Source organism: Salarias fasciatus, chromosome 5 (genome assembly GCF_902148845.1).
Source record: "Salarias fasciatus chromosome 5, fSalaFa1.1, whole genome shotgun sequence".
Classification (NCBI taxonomy): Eukaryota; Metazoa; Chordata; class Actinopteri; order Blenniiformes; family Blenniidae; genus Salarias; species Salarias fasciatus.
The window spans coordinates 21,342,193-21,362,280 of record NC_043749.1 but is presented as its reverse complement, the minus strand read 5'-3'; the positions used below and the strand labels follow the sequence as shown (position 1 = coordinate 21,362,280).

At 43.1% G+C, this 20,088-nt stretch overlaps 3 protein-coding genes across 5 annotated transcripts; 2 read left to right on the top strand and 1 right to left on the bottom strand.

Moving 5' to 3' along the window:
- Positions 1-95: 95 nt before the first annotated feature.
- Positions 96-4,617, top strand: sh2d5 (SH2 domain containing 5). 3 transcript variants are annotated; one of them, XM_030091828.1, is made up of 10 exons: positions 96-233; positions 776-840; positions 922-1,002; positions 1,077-1,151; positions 1,225-1,371; positions 2,173-2,334; positions 2,399-2,579; positions 2,931-3,036; positions 3,342-3,501; positions 3,584-4,617. In XM_030091828.1, exons 2-10 carry the CDS (start codon positions 790-792, stop codon positions 3,788-3,790), a joined length of 1,170 nt encoding a protein of 389 aa, XP_029947688.1. In that variant the 5' UTR covers positions 96-233; positions 776-789; the 3' UTR covers positions 3,791-4,617. The 3 variants fall into 3 exon arrangements, with proteins under 3 accessions (XP_029947688.1, XP_029947686.1, XP_029947687.1); XM_030091826.1 differs by having other exon boundaries at positions 2,134-2,334; XM_030091827.1 differs by having other exon boundaries at positions 200-321; positions 2,134-2,334.
- Positions 4,618-5,683: 1,066 nt separating this feature from the next.
- On the top strand, positions 5,684-11,555 carry kif17 (kinesin family member 17). Its single transcript, XM_030091829.1, has 14 exons — positions 5,684-5,914; positions 6,994-7,140; positions 7,470-7,571; positions 7,824-8,013; positions 8,138-8,590; positions 8,706-8,800; positions 8,902-9,067; positions 9,331-9,434; positions 9,537-9,652; positions 9,849-10,077; positions 10,631-10,889; positions 10,971-11,032; positions 11,127-11,247; positions 11,331-11,555. Exons 1-14 carry the CDS (start codon positions 5,684-5,686, stop codon positions 11,513-11,515), a joined length of 2,460 nt encoding a protein of 819 aa, XP_029947689.1. The 3' UTR covers positions 11,516-11,555.
- A 2,762-nt stretch (positions 11,556-14,317) lies between these two features.
- Positions 14,318-16,007, bottom strand: zgc:158258 (specifically androgen-regulated gene protein). Its single transcript, XM_030091086.1, has 3 exons — positions 15,886-16,007; positions 15,484-15,679; positions 14,318-15,372 (listed from the first exon to the last, which is right to left on the bottom strand). Exons 1-3 carry the CDS (start codon positions 15,988-15,990, stop codon positions 14,318-14,320), a joined length of 1,356 nt encoding a protein of 451 aa, XP_029946946.1. The 5' UTR covers positions 15,991-16,007.
- Between the last annotated feature and the right edge of the window lie 4,081 nt (positions 16,008-20,088).

Below are 20,088 nucleotides of genomic sequence, written 5' to 3'. Positions count from 1 at the left end.
GGAATATTGAGCAGCTGTGAAGAAGAAAAAGGAAGTGTGCATCGAAACTTCAGCAGGAGGGGAGGGAGATGTGTGTTATCTTGTCGGTACTTGGGAGAAGTTTCTGTGCACACCTCCTCCTCCTCCTCCTCCTCCTCCTCCTCCTCCGGTCTTCCCCCCCGGAGCCACGCCCCGTCCGGCGGCACACCTGGAGTCTGGACCGGAGCAGCGGCCGCGGCGGCGAAACGAAGCTGGTGAGGAAAACACCGCCGCTGTGTCCGTCTGAGCGGCCTGTGGAGGAGGCGGAGGAGGCGGAGGTGTCACTTCAGGAGGAGGTTTGAGGTGAAGGAGCCGGGCGGCAGGTCGAGGCGCCGCCGGTGCGTCAGACGCGCTCCTCGGTGTCTCGGGGCGGAAACCGGCTGCTCTGTCTGTCCCTCAGCGTGTTTGGATCGTTTCTCCTCACGCATGTTGGATTTCTTTCGCCGTGTCAGGGTGAAAAAACTCAGAAACTCGAGGCTTTTTAACAGAATTCCTCGTAATTTATGGATTTTCACTTTTACGCATTCGTGACTCCGAAAATGTGTCAAAAACGAAACACAACTGTGTGTTTTCTGTAAAATTTAAGTTCTGCATGCTTTGATGTTTATTCCCGGGTAAACATCCGCAGACACACACTTGACTTAATTATTGCAAGGCTGAACAGGAGCAAAAATCCAAAACACACAGCATTTCATTGTTTTTATTTTTGGTTTTAATCTTTAAAAAATGTAATAATTTTTTAAAATTGTTTTTCCAGGTACTGCACACAGCATGGGCGAGGCACCAGTCAGTGAAGACAGCAAAGTGACAAGAACTGCAGAGGTATTCTTTGAAAATGTGATTTTACTTCTGTAATGTTTTGTTTCTTGTTTTTCACTGAAATCTCTGTCTCCACCTGTGCAGTATGTGGGCTCATTTCCTGTGGATGACTGCTGTCTGGATGACCAGATCAAACAACTGCACACACAGCTGAAGTCTCTCAAAGTGAGTCCTCCTCTGAAGTCTGTTCACTCATGATGGGAAACAACAAGTCACGCAGGCGGTGTGTTTCCTCTCAGGCATGCAAGAGAAGGAGGCCCGTGTCCCTGAAATTCTCCATTAAAGGTGTGAAAGTCTACGATGAAGATGAAACGGTGAGTGGGTTTTTTTTGTTTGTTTGTGGTTATGTTGTAGTGCTGACTGTGACTCCCCCGTCTCTCTCTGCAGACCCTCCTCATGGCTCACGCCCTGCGGAGAGTGTCTCTGTCCACCGCCCGGCCCGTCGATGCCCAGTTTGCCTTCGTCTCCCACAACCCAGGCAGCGTGGATGCGCAGCTCTATTGCCACGTTTTTAAAGCAAGGCATGCCAGAGCGGTAAGGGACCGGCAGAGGTTCTCACCCTCCTTCTCAGCCGCTGTTTTTGGTTTCATAAAAGTGAATGGAAATGTTGTTCAGTTCAGAATGAACCATTCTACATTCCGGAAGTTCTCTAATATACTTCATCTAACAAATGTACTGCAGTGCATTGAAAGGGTGTCACTGCAGATTTTGCCAATTTTCATTTGTTTTGGGATAATTTTGTGGATTACATCAGGTTTGAGGGATTTGTTTTTCTTCATGATTTTGTTTTCTTTTTCATTGATTTCTCAAGGACTATGCAAATTGATCATATTCGCTTTATCTACAAATTAATATCTCACTGTGCATTAATACGTATTAGCATATTATTTTTCCAATCAGATGGAGCCCAGGTTGTGATAATAGATCACAATTCGCTTCATTATATAACATAGATTAATGGCAACAGGCCAGAAGCACAAAAAGGAATGAAAAATGACTAAAGTCAACCAAATCACCATTATGCACTTCTGGTCCAATCAAAAGATGGCTCTGTTATTTCACATGTTCATGCATAATACATATAAAAGACCAAAGAGGCATAATTTAACACAAGAGATTTGAGAGACGTGAGTTTTTGATGACATGATGCCGTCAGATTCCAGGTGCGTTTGGCATGTAGTTTACTCCGTGTTGTCTCTGTACGGTCCTCTGGAAGAGAACGGCTCCTGAAGTGATGTGAGTGCAATGCCGGTTTTGTGTGTGTGTGTGTGTGTGTGTCCCTTCCCGGTGTGTTAGGCCCAGTTCCTGAACCTGCTGCTGTGCCGCTGTTTCCAGCTGTCGTACCTGGAGAAGCACCCAGAAGAGGCGCAGGACGGCTCGGCGGGCTCCCTGCCCAAACGCAACCCGTCCCTGCTCAACCACGGCTTCCCGCTGAGCGTCAGCGCCCTGGTGTCCTTCAGGAGAGCCCCTTTTCGAGGCCTGCTGCCCGGCACCAAGGTTTGGACCCTCCGACACAGATTACCCTCAAAATGCAAGTTATGATTTTTACTTTTCTCTGTAGAAAAGTCAGAAGTCTTCAGACGACGCTCACAGCAGCCAGGACGAGGTCTTCGCCTCCTCCCCCTCCCTGGTCCGCAAGAAAGCCATCCGCACCAAAGCGCTGCGTTCGGGCGCTTACCGCTCCTTCACGTTCACGCCGCTCAAACAGCGCTGCGTTCAGGAGCGACTGAACGCCTCACAAGGTCAGCCGAGCGCCCACAGAGTGCTCTCCCGAGTCAAAGAGCTGATTAGGTAAAGCAAACCTTGCGTTTAGTGAGGAGAAGCGGCTCACTGGTGGGGTGTCAGGTTTGTGAGCACGATGAGGTGATGCTAAGAAACTTTAAGTGCATCTCTGATGCATTTTCTTTTTTTTTTCTTTTTTTTTTTTTTGGGTTTTGTTTTGAAAAAAGATTTTATCACTGCTTTGTTTTTGTGGGCATTAGGAGAAATGGGATGTTTTCCTACACAAGCTGGTGGAATATCACTTACTGTTCTATCTCTTGAAATAAATCTGAAGATTAAGTCATTTTTTTTCTTTTTTTTATTCAAAATAGAAAAGGACAAAGAGAAGGCCCCAGTAAGGAGATCACGGACTCCAAGCCTGGCCGAAACAGAAGAAGCTCTGGCTCAAGCTGTGTGGTGTTGGGCCGGCATCGCTACGTCAGTACATCATTCACCTTATTGTAGAGAAGAGAGGAAAAAAAGCTTTCACGTTGATTCAGGAATTGTGAAAGCGACAGTTTACCATTTCAGTGTTGATTACTCGTCCATTTAATAAGTGATTGGGGATGGTTGAATATTTTTCTGAAATTCTTCCATAATGTCCATCACAGATATTCTCATTTTGATTACCTCCGACCTGTCTTGAAATCTGAGTGATTAAAACTCAGATTAAATTCACTCAGATCCACTTCTTCATTAATACATCAGGATTTATTTATTTTCACCTCTCTTTGTTGTTGCAGTGACAGCAGCTACTCGCTGCTGGCGGACGACGTCCTCGGGTCGTATCTTCTGTGTCCGCATCCCAAAAAAGCGAAATGCGGCTCCCTCATCATTCGCTTCCCCTCCGGTCTGATCACCTACCTGATAGAAAACACCCGCAAAGGGAAATTCCTGCTGGAGGTAAATATATGATCAGTCCGTGCTTGTCAACGTTGGATTTACATTTTTACATTATTTTTTTTTTTTTCACTTCTTATCGCAGAAATGTAAGACTGAGTTCAATTCGCTAGCCGAGCTGATTGAATACTACACCGAGAGCCAGGACAGCCTGCCGTGCGTGCTGAGCTGCGCCCGGGTCAACCACTGCTACGAGTGGGAGGAGAACGGCCATCAGCAGCTGGCGAAACCGAGCAAGAGCTCCAGCAAAGCCAAACGACAAAGCACCCACTCAAAGTACCCGCTGGTGTGATCCCCAGGACACAGAGACGTCGGAAGGCACGACGTCAGAGGTCGTTGGAACAAAAAAAGACTCTTTCTTATTTTCTTGTACATATTTAACACATTGACTTGTGAAGCCAGCGATGGTGTGGAGGAGGGTCACACACTATAAAGCAGTGACCTATAAACAGTGTTGACACTTATTAACAGTTCGCAAGACATTTCAATAGTGATACTTATAATATGCTGCTTTTATGCGTTTTTTATTTTATTTTATTTTTTACAAACATATTTTAGACAGGCCTGTGAGGCATAGAGATTGCTTTTATACTTGAACTCTGCTCAGTGGGACTGACCACTCAGACTGTTGACTTTGTTATATTTTTTTCTTAGTTTGTAAAGATGGAACATGAACGAACGATCAAATTTAACCGTTTCCTTGTCACATGATAGCGCCTGCACATTTCTGTGTTTTAGACATGCCACTGAGGATTATTTGGTTTTTATTTTCTGTTTTTTTCCCCCTCATCCTCCCAATTGTGGCCGATTGAAAAACACTGACTATGTTCATATTTTCAGTTTCAGTGTTTGCTATTACTCAGTATAGTGGACATGATTGTCCTTGGTTTTATTCTGGTGTAAAACACATGTACAGAGCAGTTTCGTTTTAAAACAGGTGGAAAATTTTCCTATATAACAAGCCCAATTGCCATGTAGTGTACTTTGTTGGTTTCTTGTGAGGAATAAATTTTCAAGGAAACCCTCAACTTATACTCTAACACATTTTTCAAACGATGCACATCTGTGTTTGAAATAAACTACCGACTCTTTGTTTTCAAGGCAAAATAATCTTTTCCTCTTATTGTGGGTGTCAATGATCAGTGCGCCATCACCTACAGCTTGACTCGGGTCAGGTGCATGCATACAGATGTTTTTTTGGAGAAAAAAAAATTCTGCTCGTACTTTACCAGAGTTACAAGAAAGAGCAGACTCTGAAATACACACACACACCTACCTATTGCTAAAACACTATGTCATTTTGTAACATGGTTTTGAGTCAGAAAATAAAGTTCTTTTCTAGATTTTATAAAATACCATTATATGACAGGACTTCAGAAATTCCGTCATTGTTGATTTATCTCCATCACTCCTAAATTTGTTTAATTCTATAGTTTCATTGTGGGTCACTGCTGCTTCAGTGTAACTCTGAAGATTCCTGAAGAAGCTAGTTTTAACAATATGGAAGATGAAGGCTACAATTATTATTCCTCAAATCTATGAATATAAAGTAGAAGTCATCTCAAAATACTCAAGTAAAAATGCCTACATAAGTACAGCCACCACTAGTTATTAAAGAGAAATGATATAGATATTTCTAAAAGTATACCTTTGATTTGGATTGTCTGGGTCAAATATGACTTATGGGCCTTAACAGTGTCCTATTTTGTGTGAAGTGTAGTCTGAGGTTTTGTAATCAGTATTCATGACCTGACCTGGATTTATTGTTGACTATCTGTTGAGAAATAATTAATGGAATTCAATGACCTCACCAATATGGCCGCTGCCTTGATGCCATTTCGACCCTCACTGTTGTTTACGGTTGCTCGGCAACTTCAAACCACCATGGACAGCAGAGCAGGACTGGAAAAAGAGCTGAAACGACAGCTGAGGAGGTCAGTCGGCATTCTGTGTGGACATGATCCCACCTTCTGTCTTTTTCAATTGACTTTAAATGCAGCATTATAGATTAATTCACGCTTTTGTGAGTCTCTGGACGGCATGACTTGCTCTCCAGGTTAGCCAGTATTACCCTGAGGTGGCTCTCCCCTCTGGATATGTATCCATCAGGCTGATTTACCCTTTTTCTTTCTCTGAATTCATCTGGCATGTGACTGGCTGAGTGCAGCGCTGCAGGCGTTGAGACATGGGGTCAGAGTCAGTGAAGGTGGTTGTCAGGTGCAGGCCCCTGAATGACAGGGAGAAGGCTCTCAGCTGCAAGATGGTGCTGTCCATGGACCTGCACCGCTGCCAGTGCTTCATAGAGAAGCCCGGGGCAGCGGATGAGCCCCCCAAACAGTTCACCTTTGATGGGACATACTACATTGATCAGACAACGGAGCAGATGTACAATGAGATTGCCTATCCGTTGGTTGAGGTAAGTAGTCTGTTTTTTTTTTATTCCCAATCTGTCTGGATGGAGGTTTAAAGCATGGTGGTGTCTCAACATTACTCAGATACTTTACAAGTTCAGTTTGAACACTCAGCACTACAACTACTTGTGGATCCTCTACTGCAGGGCTGCTGAACTCCAGGCCACAAGGACTGACATCCTGCAAGTTTCAGCTCTTCCCCTGCTTCAGTGCGCCTAAACCTAATGCTGATGTCTTGCAGGCTTGTTAAAAAGAAAATCCCAGTAAGCCCAGAAAAAGCCCTTGTTGCAATCAGGTGTGCTGCAGCTGGGAAAGACCTAAAACCTGCAGGACGCTGGTCCTCAAGGACTGGAGTTCAGTTTCCTTCAAAAACAAGCTTTTCTCATAGAAAAAGTCATGAGAAAACAATTCCTATCAGTCTTTGCACCACAGATCAACTTTTAGACCAGTTTCCTTTGTTATCCATGTCCATTTGACGTGATCATTCCTGCCTCAAATACCCTGAGTGTGGACTGAATCCACATTGTTTTTATGCTTTCTGAAGAACATACACACACTAAGATGCACAGACATCTCTTTTGAGATTAAAGGCTCACAGTTATGGTAAATATTTCAATTTTGTCCTTGTTTTAATCATTTACTCCCACCTATTGACCTATACGGCCTGTAGATAATCTTGACCCAGACCTATGTGTTCCCAGACTTAAGGCACCGGTCACTGGACACCCTCAGTGGAGCATCAGGAACCTATATCTCATTGCAAATGACTGCAGGCCTCATTTATTACTCATTATACAGACGTATGCAAAGGTGGCATCAATGTCAGTGCCTTCACTACATCTAATGCAATTTTTGCTACTGATAGAATGTTATTTTCATCCATCACAATTCAAAAATTTGCTCGGAAAACCATGGTCATTTTTGCTTTGTTTTTTTTTAATGTTTCTCCTTGTCATTATCATAGTTTTGACTTCTTCGTGTTTATCCCTTTGGAAGCAGTGAGACTTGTGTGTATTCTGCAGTTTGCCGTTCTCCTGAAGGATGCTGATTGCACAACAAACCCCTTGTGAAATGGTATTCGCAGGGCGTCACTGAGGGATACAATGGCACAATTTTTGCCTATGGACAAACTGGAAGCGGCAAGTCTTTCACCATGCAGGGCGTGTCTGAGCCGACGTCTCAGAAAGGCGTCATCCCCCGGGCCTTCGAGCATATTTTTGAGAGCATTCAGGTACTTAAAGAAACTTTTTTCAAAATTCTTCTTAGGAAATCATGAATGGTCAAAAATCCTAAACATATGCAGCATTTCCTGATGCAGGTGGAAAAACATTAAAACACAATTACACACTGGTTCAAGATATAAAAGTGAAAGAGTAGATGAAGTTCAGTAAAAAAAAAAAAAAAAAAAAAAAAGTTTTTTTAGTTCCCATCATTCAGTGTGCTGCTGGGGGAAGTATGCTTCTGTTGACAGCGTGGTGGTTACAGTTTGTGTCCAGGCTTGTCAAAGATTTGTTTGCTCAGAGGTAATAATCATATGTCATGTGTTTGTGTGCAAGCTAGTGTGCAGAAAATACCAAATTCCTGGTCAGGGCCTCCTACTTGGAGATTTACAACGAAGAAATCAGAGACCTTTTGGGAAGTGACACCAAACAGAGATTGGAGGTGAGTCTCTCGTTTCCAAAAACAAACCACTCCACACCTTGTAATCGCTGAGGCCAAAATAAACATGGTTCTTGGAAAGGAACAACGGTTGATAAATCCTGCTTCTTGTGTGTTCAGGTATGTTTTGTGCACAGTTTGGTGCCACAGTGACTTAAAGCACAGTTGTTACATGATACCTGAATGGTCAAGGTGTTTGAACAGACTGATTTTGACTGTGTGGGTATTTCTCTTGTGTTTTTCTTGAACGTCAAGCTGAAGGAGCACCCGGAGCGTGGAGTGTATGTGCGGGACCTCTCCATGCACACAGTGCACAGCGTGAGAGAGTGTGAGAGAATCATCGAGCACGGCTGGAGGAACCGGGCGGTGGGCTACACACTGATGAACAAAGACTCCTCCCGCTCCCACTCCATCTTCACCATCCATCTGGAGATTTGCAGCACTGGTGAGCATGCAAGTAAAAAAATACTTTTGACTAAACACTAGCTTGAAAACCATTCTGTGTTCATTTGTAGACTTTTCAAAAATACTGAAGCAGCCAGTTTTCTGCTTTTCCTTTGGCCCCACAGACACAGCCGGCCAGGACCACCTGCGAGCAGGAAAACTCAACCTGGTGGACTTGGCAGGAAGCGAGCGTCAGTCCAAAACCGGCGCTACCGGCGACCGTCTCCGCGAGGCCACGAAGATCAACCTGTCGCTCTCGGCCCTGGGGAACGTCATCTCCGCCCTGGTGGACGGGCGCTCCAAATACATCCCCTACCGGGACTCCAAGCTGACCCGGCTGCTGCAGGACTCCCTGGGAGGAAACACGCGCACCTTGATGATCGCCTGTCTCTCACCGGCAGACAACAACTACGAGGAGAGCCTCAGCACGCTGCGCTATGCAAACCGGGCCAAAAGCATCCAGAACAGGCCCCGAATCAATGAAGACCCCAAGGATGCTCTGCTGCGGGAGTATCAGGAGGAGATCAAGAAGCTACGGGCCCTCATATCAGGCCAGTTGGGCACCGCTGACCTCTCCTGTAAGCTTTGATATCAAAGGGTTTTCTTGGGCTACTCTTAAAAGTAGACATGAATTATATTTTCATTTGCATGTTCTTTGACCTTTGTTCTTTTCATTTATTTATTTTTGTGCAGCTTTTTTGGCAGGTCGGCTGTCTGAGGTCTCTCTTCCCGCTCCGTCGACACCACAGTCCAGCACCACCGAAGCAAGGAAGGAGAGGATTAAAGAGGCACGCAGAGGCCACTCTCACACTGATATATCACTTCACATCAGCGTGTTCTTTGTGTAAGAACCATGTGGTTTATGGTCTCTATTCTGCTCCCGCCACAGGACTATGAGGAGAAGCTGGCCAAGTTGCAGGCAGACTACAATGCAGAGCAGGAATCTAAGGCGAAGCTGCAGGAGGACATTGCTGCCCTGCGCTGCTCGTACGAATCAAAGCTCTCTGTTCTGGAGAAGGCCCAGACCAGCAGAGGGAGCTCTGTCTCTAAAAATGGTAGCAGAAAAGCATCTTAAAACAGAGAATCATGCAACTTTCAACTAAATGGAGTATTGTTTATTGATATATCGTCACTTCATGCATTTGATTTTTAACAAAAGTGAACTTTGTGGAGATCTTGTGACCAGTTCTTGTTGTTTTGATCACCCCATGTTCACTGACATTTATTTGTGTGTGTGTGTGTGTGTGTGTGTGTGTGTGTGTGTGTGTGTGTGTGTGTGTGTGTGTGTGTGTGTGTGTGTGTGTGTGTTGTTGAGCAGCAGCAGTGAGCTCCAGCTGTATATCCCAGGTGTCTGAGGAACAGCAATGCCTCAGCACTGATCCCATGTGCCACAGTCCAACTGGAGAAACATTCCCCACCAAGGTGTCGTCTGTTAACATTTGCATTTAAGGCTTCGTTGAAGTTATGAAAACACAAAAATGGTTTAAACTAGCTGAAAGTTGCTCCTCTTTAATGTCGAGACAGGCTGCTGTACCTCATGAAGTGGTGGGGGGTCAGGAGCATGCAGAGGGAGACGAGCCCTCAGGGTCGGCCTGTGTCTCAGCAACAGGGAGTCTGGACCAAAAGCACGTCTTGGAAAGGTGAGCTGCTGTACATCCAGGGACACATGTGGTCCGTAACTCCATCCTGCTCAACCTGAAAAGACAGTTTGATGTTCTTTAATTTAATTTGTCTGATCAAATGTTGTTGATCTAAGTGCCATGTCGTTTGAGCACAGTAATATTTAGATTTTACTTGTCTTCATGCAGCAGCACCTCTTGATCCGTTTCTCTGCAGGCTGCAGCAGCTTGAACAGGAGGTGGTGGGAGGGGAGCAGGCCAGGAACAAGGAGCTACAGCAGAGACACAGACAGAGGCAGAAGCTTGCTGACCAGAGAAAAGTCCAGCTCATCCAGGCTCTGTCACAGAACAGTGAGGACAGTGAGAGTGTGCTGCTGAATGTCTACAATTCCATTCAGGAAGAAGTCCACGCCAAAGACCAGATGCTGGTCAAAGTCCAGGGCAAGGCGAGTGACATTAAATACTCCATATTTAGATGATTGTCGTAATCTAAAAATGCATACAGCATGTTTTCCTAGTTTTCTGTCAACCATTATCTTATTGGTGTAATTATTACCACATACATAGAATATCTGAGAATTTGAATACCATTTAGCTTAATGTCACGAGAAGGCTTCTCAAAGCTTCCACTTTTCGATTCACTTGTACTCTTTATGAAGTGTGTCAGATTTGGACATCAGTCTCTAGAGACTCATATGCTCGGACTCTTTTTTTCTCATGGGAATTAAAGTATTTTATTAACTTTCTTAACCTGAAAAAGTAGGTTACTCCTGTCTCTTGAGGGATTTGCATATTTGGTTTTAAAAGAGTTCTTTGATGGCACCTCAAAACCTCAATAACTTTCCACGGTTGGCTTTGGGATCTGCACAGCACAGGATGCCACAGAAATGAACCATTGCATCGACTTGAACTGACACCGGACAGTGTGAAACCTGAACACATTCAAACCTCTGTGCTTCGACGTAATGCCTTAAAACCTTCCAAACTCGTCTTAAACAGCTGAAAGCAGCAAAACTGGAGATCCGTGACCTCCAGGCTGAGTTTGAGGAGGAGAGAAAGGACTACCTGACGACCATCCGCAGACTAGAGAGAGAAGGCCAGCTGCTGCACAGCTTGCTGGAGCGCATGGTGCCCCTGGTTCGCCGCGACTGCAACTACAGCAACCTGGACCGCTTGAAGAAAGAAGCTGTGTGGGACGAGGACAGCGCAACCTGGAGGCTGCCAGATGTGGTGCTGCAGAAAACCACACTCCCCTCAGGTGGGGTGTGTAATAAGATCATTTATACCTTTTCCTCTTTGACCCGTTCCCTTAAAATATTAATTGCCTTTCAATTTGTAGCAGTGGCACCAAAACCATCAACTTGCAGAAGCACAGGGCCTGAGGCTGCAGTGTCATTTATGGTGTGTGTTTGTGTTTGTTTTCCGTTTATCATTCTCTGTTTAAAATACACAAGCTGATATACTCACAGAGGAGAGCTGCTGTGTGTTTCAGCAGATGGAAGAAGACAGGTACAAGGAAATGCTGGACCGAAGTGACAGTGAGAACATTGCCAGCAGCTACTTCAAGCCAAAAAGAGCCAGCCAGCTGCTGGGAGCCGAAGCCGCCAAGGGACACGGTGAGGCACACAGACCGCCGACATGTTTAAAGAAACACCAACGGTCCTGGAAGCACTGTATTTGTCTTTTTAATCCCATTCAGGGGTCCACTCACCTCCACTGCTCAGCGTGGCGGCCCACCTCTCTGTGAGCAGTCCTAACTCGAACTCCCCTGTCAGCTCAGACGCCGTCCTTCCTCGTCCTTTCCGTCTGGAGTCGTTGGATGTCCCAGTGTCCAAGGTGAAGCGCAAGAAAAGCAAAACGCACATTCAGCATGAGGGGATTTGAAAGGAACATGGACTCCCAGCCATGATGTGATTTTAACACACTTCACCGTTTTGTTTTGTATTTGCACTGTGATATCAGATGAAAGAAAACAGTGAAGATACTGTGAGCATGAAGGCGACACTTGCGTTACATGTGACCTCGGTCGTTACCATTTTGACTGACATTCTACCTACAGCAAGATGCTGTCATTGATTTTCTGCACTGTACTGTGAAGCTTTAGTGATCTTTGAGAGTCCAGGCTCTGTAGAAGTTAACTTTCAAAAGGGGATTTATCCCGAAAAATGTGAATTTCTACTCCTGCTGCTGAAGAAAAATAAATAAATCTGTTACACCAACTGTGATAATTCCATTTACTTTTTTTTAACTTCTCTTGAGAGTACGGTATTATGAACATTCGTTCAGAATAGAGTGTCAGACAGATCAGTCTGCAGTGTGTTGACAAATGGGTCAGGAGAGCTGCTGTCATGGCAGCAGTAGACAGGTACTTCATATTACAAGACACTTGATCTCTGGGTGGTCCACTGCAGATTTTGAAGTGTTGTTACTTTGCTCCATATATAAATATGCAAATTTTCCACTTGACTTTGATGTGATACAAAGAAATACACCGATTAACTTAATGATTTCATTATTTAAACATTAGGTAGTATTTTTAAGAACATTAACCCAATCTGTAGATTTGTGGGAAATAGTTTCATTGGTTTCTTTACTGTAAAACTAAATCCATTCCCAAACTCACTTTTCAGTGTGTCCTATTTCTCATTCTGGCTGTGGCTTGATTTCATTATCCATTGTTTAATATCACTTGACCGGCAGACAGCCGTGTCGGTTTCAAAAAATTTGACACCCTTTATTTGCCTGTGTGAAGAAACACTAGACCCAGACAGTGGCCCACCGGGTGGGTCCATTACACACAGGGCCACTGCAGCAGCCTCCTATGATAGTAATTCCACAAACACTAATCTGGAGGCTTTAAAATTGTTACTAAATAAACACCCAGCCATTCAAAACCAGCCACCGAAACCAATTTAGAAACGTTAGGTGTGAGGCGTGTTCTAGGCGGCGTCGGTCTCTTAAGTTCACGGAGAGGTGGAGCTCTTCTAGAGATAATCAGCTTAAGGGAAGAACAGCTGAGTCGGCTTTGTCATCGTTTGAGCGGCGTGTAAGACGAGTAGTGTGAGCGACAGTCATTCTGACACAAGGCTGCTGAATGAAAATGAAGTGCAGGTTCACTGACATGGTTTGAGTCAGAAACAAATTCTAAAGTCATATTTAAAGGAATACTCCGAAGATTTTGGACCCACGCCTAATCTCTATCATTTGCAAAGTGAGATAAGCTCATAAATACCTTCTTTGTGTCTGTGCGTCCAGTGGCTGGATCCCAGCTGTTAGCATCATAGTTAGCTTAGCTCAACTGCGGGAGGTGAATATGAGACAGAGCCGGACTGACGAAAGTGGACAAAATACTCCTTCCAGTGGTTCAGGGGACGGCATATTAGCACGTGAAGTAAATCCGAATGGTTATAAAAAATTTTAAAAGACGTGTTTTCTTTTCAATCCGTTAAAATAACATTTTGATACACACAGATCTGCACAAGCATAGTGCTCCACAGAAGGATATACCAGTTCACAGTGGATGAGTCAATGGCTTCTACTGCTGTGCAGATCTGTGTGGATCAAAACGTTATTTTAATGGATTGAAAAGAAAACACGTCTTTTAAAATGTTTTATCACCATTTGGATTCACTTCCCGTGCTAATACGCCGTCCCCTGAACCACTGGAAGGAGTATTTTGCCCACTTTCGTCAGTCCGGCTCTGTCTCACATTCACCTCCAGCAATTGAGGTAAGCTAACTACGATGCTAACAGCTGGGATCCAGCCACTGGATGCACAGACACAAAAAAGGTATTTATGAGCTTGTCTAACTTTGTCAATGATAGGGAAAGGGTGTGGGTCCAAAATCTTCGGAGTATTCCGTTAAGGTTCAAAGTGACGAGACAGCTGTAGTTTAGTACACTATATTTGTACAAAGATTAGAAGAAGATGCTAAATTAAACATGCAACATTTGGCTAGCAGATTTTTGTTTTTGTTTTTTATTGTTTTTAGTGATATGTATGAAAAAAGCTAAGCATGTAGAAATATTACTGACACAATCTCATCTCCAGGTCTTAGACAATGAAGGCAATTACATGGTCACATATTTAAGGGCATGAAACCCATGCATACAGTTTGAAATCAAAATGGAACAGTTTATTTATTGATCATTACAAATTGGAGAAGGATACTGAACTTTGAAAAATGGCTGTATTATGATGAAAACCTTGAATATGATCTGTGATCCAAGAAGCGCATTCAGTGATCCAAATATCATAATCTGTATTATAAACAGGCACATCTGTGAATTGTGAAACAAGCATAATGATACAAACCTGATTAGTGCACATACCTATGTGCACACTAATTTAATGCAGTGCTGTATTTTATTGGGTTATGTAGACATTATGTTCACTAAAGCAAACACAGGAAGATATGATTTTCAGCAGATGCGCTGAGCTTAACTGGTTCAAAATTTGTGCGTATTTTCACTTACTCTTGACAGTAATCATAGCTCTGAATGTAAAAGGTGTGTTAAAGTCAGTGTTAAATGGAGAGTGCTTGTGTTCTTTATTCTTCTTCTTCATGCTTGAGTTCCGCTTCGGTTTGCCAAAGTGCCATGTGCCACATTCCCGCTTTATACATGTTTTAAGCTGACAGTGACTTCGTTCTCAGCTCTCAGCCAAGCTTCTGCTCTTCATTGATTTCATTTTTTAAGCAATCCAAGCTTTCTCAGAGCCTCCTTTCGCTCACTTCCCACCCCAGGCACCACCATCGCAGTATATCCCACTACGTTGGCCGGATTTTGGGGGGCGGGCTTCGACTTGGACGGCTTTGGCGCTCTGGGTGGTGAGGAGTAGCTGGTTTTTGCCGGCTTTGCAGACATTCTGTGATTCTGTTCAGGGCTACTTCTGTGGTTATCCATGGTGGCTGAGCGCTCCACGCCACTTTTCCTCAACCCAGTGGACTGCGTGGGTTTTCTTGAAGACACAAGCAGCTCGTCACGTCTGGAGTCGTGATGGAAACTGGCACTGCTCTGCAGAGGCCTGTTCTTAGGCTCTGTGGCCACTTGGGAATTATAGAAGGAAGGACTCCTTGATGTACTACTGTTGGATGGAGTAATTGTAAATCTGTTTGGCATTGGATGCATAGAGGAGTGAGATTTGGGCTGAGGCAGAGGAGCTACAGCATCATTTTCTGGCTCTTCGTTTCTCAAGAGACCTAACTTCTGCAGAGCTTCGTGTCTCACCACTATGGGATCATTAGCATGATTGACACTGTTGGAAGGATCTTTGTTTTGTGCTTTCGCTGGAACAGTGCTTGTCTTCGACTTGGGAACCTCTTTGTGGGATATGGCAGGCCTTGGTATGTTTCTGAGATTTGAAGCCATTGGTGTAGGAGTGGGGTTGTTCGACTCGATAGTGTGATCGACAGTGGGACATAAAGGAGTTTTCTTTGCTGTGGCACTTTTGCGCAGATGAACAAGAGCCTCATAAGACAGAGGTCCTCTCGGTAGGTAACCATCGCCTGCTCTGCCTGAGTACTCCTGTGGATTTGCTGAGGAGGGTACCGCAACATGACCCGCTGAAGGTACTGGGGAGGTGCCGTGTCTGGATGCGACTGGCAGAGAGGGGAAGGGTTTAGCACCGGGCATAGAACTCGGAGCGCCCACAGCATAGGGTGTAGGAACCACGTAGCTATGAACGAGCTTGGTTTCACCATTGTCCACTCTGGTTTTCTTCGAAGCCTTTTTCTCCAAACCTGAAGGACAAGCGAGTACAACCGTCAATACAAACACAATAAATGTCCCTTCAAAGCGTCTAGTGGACTACTGTAACACTAATGCTGCATCTGTTCCAGAGATTAACCGACCGTTTATCTTGGTTTTGCTCAACGAGGCTGACAGATCTGCCAGTTTGTTAGCAAGGGCTGCAGAAGTAGGCAGATGGTCAGGTTCGTCATTTGACAGTCCACTGTCTTCTTCAGTGTCCAGAGAATCAATAGTCTCCTCCAAAAACATGATACAGGCCTTCTCTTCAGCAGACAGGTAGTCTAGACTGTCATCACTCTGAAAAACAAACAGGTAATGCTTTTTCCATGATGACAAACTCACAGTTACAACAGTCACGATGCTAGACACACAACATTACGATCCCACGAGGTTTAATAATTCAGCCCAAAGTCCAGTCTATATATTTCAAGTGGTTTTATATCATGAGGTGTAGCAGAACTGTACAGATCCTTAGATCAAAGCTGGTAAGCTTGATTACTTACGCTGCCAGAATGAGCACTGACAACACTGTCGCAGCTCCCGGCACTCTCCATGCTGTACATCAGATCCTTTCCAGTGCCACCTGGCCAGGTATCACTCTGGGGCATTTTAGAGACCTACTTGTCCAAGGCCAGCGATACACAGTGTTTTACCTGTGAGATAATAGAAGAAAAAACAAGCTAAATATCTTTTGGCAAAATATTTTTTTCCAGGGTTCTTTTCCAGAAATCTGTAATTTTCCTAAAAGAAAAAATGCAGGACCTGCTGGATTATGTTTATTTCATTTCTTCTTTGTTTTGTTTTCTTTTTTTTTTACACCAAAGCTTTATTTTTTTGTTGCCTTGAACCAACTATTTTAAGATATCCCTGTGTCATACCACATGACAATTTTTTTAAAGTCTTAGTCTTGCTGAAAGGATTTGTGTCTAGTAGAAAGATTCTGGATCTCGTTTACATAATTCAGGTGTGGTTTTATAAATTCGGGTGTAGCTAAAACAATAAAATGTTTTTTTCCAAGAGTCCAAGTATGGAATAAAGAGCAAAAGTCTTATTTAAAGAATCTAAGTCTGCCTATGAAGAACAGTGCAGGCGTGTTGACAAGTCCGGAGAAAACTATGTGAATTTTCAAGGTTGAGTCTGTTTTAAGGAGTCCCAGTGTGCTTAAAAAAAAAAAAAAAAAAAAAAAGCCCATCTATAAAATGTCCATTGCTTTAGGAATCTGCATTGACTTAAGTGTTTGGAAAGTCCAACTTTCCCTGGTATGAGAAATACATTTCCCTGGGGATTTCTGATTCGAGAGAATTTCAAAAGGTTAAACATAAACTAAAGCATTAAAAGAACCGGCATGATTCAAGTGAGAATACAATGGATAGACTTTGACTCCTCACTTAATTATCTGGAGCACAATTTTAGATGAAAGTTCATTTCATCTCTGCAGGACAAAACGATGTCTGGTATGGACATCAGTTATGTGTGTACTGACAAAAATTAACAATACCTTGCTTGTTGTTAAATGAGTAGGACATTTAATACACCACGAAAGTCTTCAGTGAACCCCACTTCACATAAGCTCCATACAAGATATATAAAGGTATGCAGGGACAACTCGGAATTAAGTCAACAAAGAGATTACCTTTAATCTCTTTGTTGTTCCTGACTTATTTCAGAGTAATGGTGTTGTTTGGTTGTGTAGGGCTGAATATTACCGAGAGTAGCTCTGAACTTGCAAAGCTTTAGAATCGGTTCTAAAAACTTACACAAGCAAAACCTTGGACCTGATACATATAATGATCTCACTCAGATGATTTATGATTCAGTTTCAAACTGACCATCTTTTATGACTGGCGCGTTGCTGTCGGCAGTTTCTGTACACAGACTGTACACAAAGACGTTACGTCAGAACAGTAGCGTTGTGCTGCACATATGAATTAGTGCGCTTTTTTTTCCATACAATGCACAATGTCCATGTCTGGTGAAAATTAATTTATTTTTAGAGGCTGACTTTATTGTAAAAATGATTTTAAAAGCCATTTTTCCTATTTTCTAGCTTTTAACACATTTCTACATGGATTGATCCTGTGACTCAAATGCACACGGCCTTTCTGAGCTTCGCTGGCAAAGAAAGGCTGGCTATCATAGCTTAGCGTGCTTGTGACAGATACCTAACTAGTCCTCTTACTGCATGTCACATGGATTACAGCACACATGGCCCTCCTAATCTCCCTTCACCGGATCAGTTTCACTGGGAATGGAGGGCTGCTGCAATGATCTCCTGAAAGTTACATGATATCCAGCTTGACCATGTTAGCTTGCTCTTGTAGTAGTTTGCTATTGAATAGGAAAAAAAAGCATTCTTTGCAACTGATTTGGATGTCTGACTGAATCAGTAGTTGCTGAGCACAAAAGGAAGATGTTTTACTATTTCAGTACATTTATTTATGGCAGCAACGTCGAACAGAGGACTGTGATCGCAGCACAAAGTTGTGAGAAGTTTCAACACATGAGAGGCAGAGAGGCCAGTGGAGGCACAAAAGCACTTCTGTTGAGAGCTCATGCTCGGTCATGTACATCCATCCCCGTGAAATTCTGAAGCTGCTACAGTGACATCCGTATGTGTAACTGTACCCATCTGCCTTGCTGAATGCAGGTCAAGTGGTGGAAACTCTGTAAAACCACTTATTGAGGCTGGTCGTGTCTGCCCTTTAACATCAGAAAACGTGGTCAGTAATCCCTGCATTTCCAGGGCGTTAACCTTTTAAATTCTTTTGGAGATTTATGAAAACATAATATGTTACATCTATCAAAACGTCAGCAACATCCATGGAAACCAGGGCAAGCTGTGCAATCACACTGCAGAGGTTAAAGCAATAAATGCAGTAACCATGTCACGCTGCTCAGAAAAAAATCTCAGTGTTTGCAGATTGTTTTGATTGTTGCCATAAAAGGGCATCTGGCAGAGTTTTTTTTTATTATCTTCAATGTGACAGTCACATAGGATTATGTAACAAGGAGGCTATTCAATGTTCTATTTCACTATCCTCATCGGGCACCAAGTTCAATATGGCGTTACATGATTTTTAAAATGAAATGAATCTGAATGACATTCTGCCTGTCCACAATGGACGGACATCAATTCACACTTGCCACACAAGTAAAATGAATCTAAACATAACAGTGAGTACACAGAGTGGCTGAAAATGGCATCTAGGTCAACAAGTCCTTAAGATGCTGAAAACATTATGGTACTAAATACAAACAAGGTCGAACAATGTGGCGACACCTCTCCTGTTTGTGAATAGAAAATCTTTGTCATTATTTGTCAGTCATGATTTAGTTAATCTGAGCGAAAATTTTAATATCATTTATAAGATAATATCAAGTCAAAACCACTTTAAAGTCATTTAACCTTTGCGCAAAGCTCTAGTTTTCTAGTAAAATGTGAGATGAGCTGCCTCCATACCTGTCTGACGGCTGAGCTGTGGTGTCTCTCTCCCCTCTGCTCCTGGAGCTCTGGCCTGAGACACCTGCACCAGGGACTTTGTGCTTTGGGCTTTCAGCCAATCAGAGCAGTATTCTGCCTCTGAGGTGAACTCTCCTCCTCCTCCTCCTCCTCCTCCTCCTGTTACAGAACCTGTGTAATCTGCTTGTTAATCCTTAATTCATAACATATTCAGTGCAGTGTACTTGTGTGTTCATGTGTGTTGTGTTCTTTCTGTTGTTTAAATAAAAGTTCAGGGTTTTTGTTTTGTTTTATCATAAGAACTTTTTTTTAAATGAGAAACTGTGAAATGTGTAATTTTTTTTTTTTTTTTTTTAAATAAAAAGTTCTTTTTGACACTGGTTTGAATCCAACTTTTGATGGCCCTTGAGCAAGTAAACCTGCAGCAGCACTGGGAAAGGCACGTGGTATAGGAATTTGCATCCAATCAAGCATGTGACTTCTGTCATAGTTTGTCTTCCCTGGAGAGAATCGTTTCATAGAATCATAAAGAATGATCACTTTACAGTATTTTAGATGTGTTTAAATCAGTCCTGTGATTTTTATTAAAAAAAAAAAAAGTCATGAAGTTGATGCTAGCATCCATCAATAATATATTTAGTAAACTTTATAAATATAAGCCTGTTTTTGCATCATTTTTAAAGACGTCAGACATGTTTTACATCTAAATAATTCTCACAAACTGAGTTAAAATGACCCATTGAAATGAATACTACTGTTCCTGCCTGTTGTTTTTGTTTACAACTTAAATCCCACCATCAGGTTTAACTTTTCCGAGCTGAGACGACTTTGGAGATTAGAGGCACGGGTTCAGTTTTACCTGATTCACGCAGATGTGACAGTAGGGGTGGACAGTGGCACATCTGGGTGGATAAACTTTTAAATTATGGTTACATTCACAGCCGTCCATTTAGAGTATTTGGAAATTTCAGTCAAGACAAAAGCCTAACAGGGGGAAATGTGCACACATTAAATTTAGAGGTATATGAAAAAAGGAAATGGAAGAAAGTTTTAATGGAAGTGTTCTTGTGGTTTATCTAATCGTTGCTTGTAAAAGCTCCTCATGTGTTCCCTGTAGTATGGAGCTGCCACAGTTGGTCAAACAGCAAGCACATAAATCTTAAATCCCATTAAGCGCCTGTAGATGTTCCTTTAAATAGCTTGCAGGTAGTTTAATCCTGCCATGATCGTGCAGGATCAGTGCTTT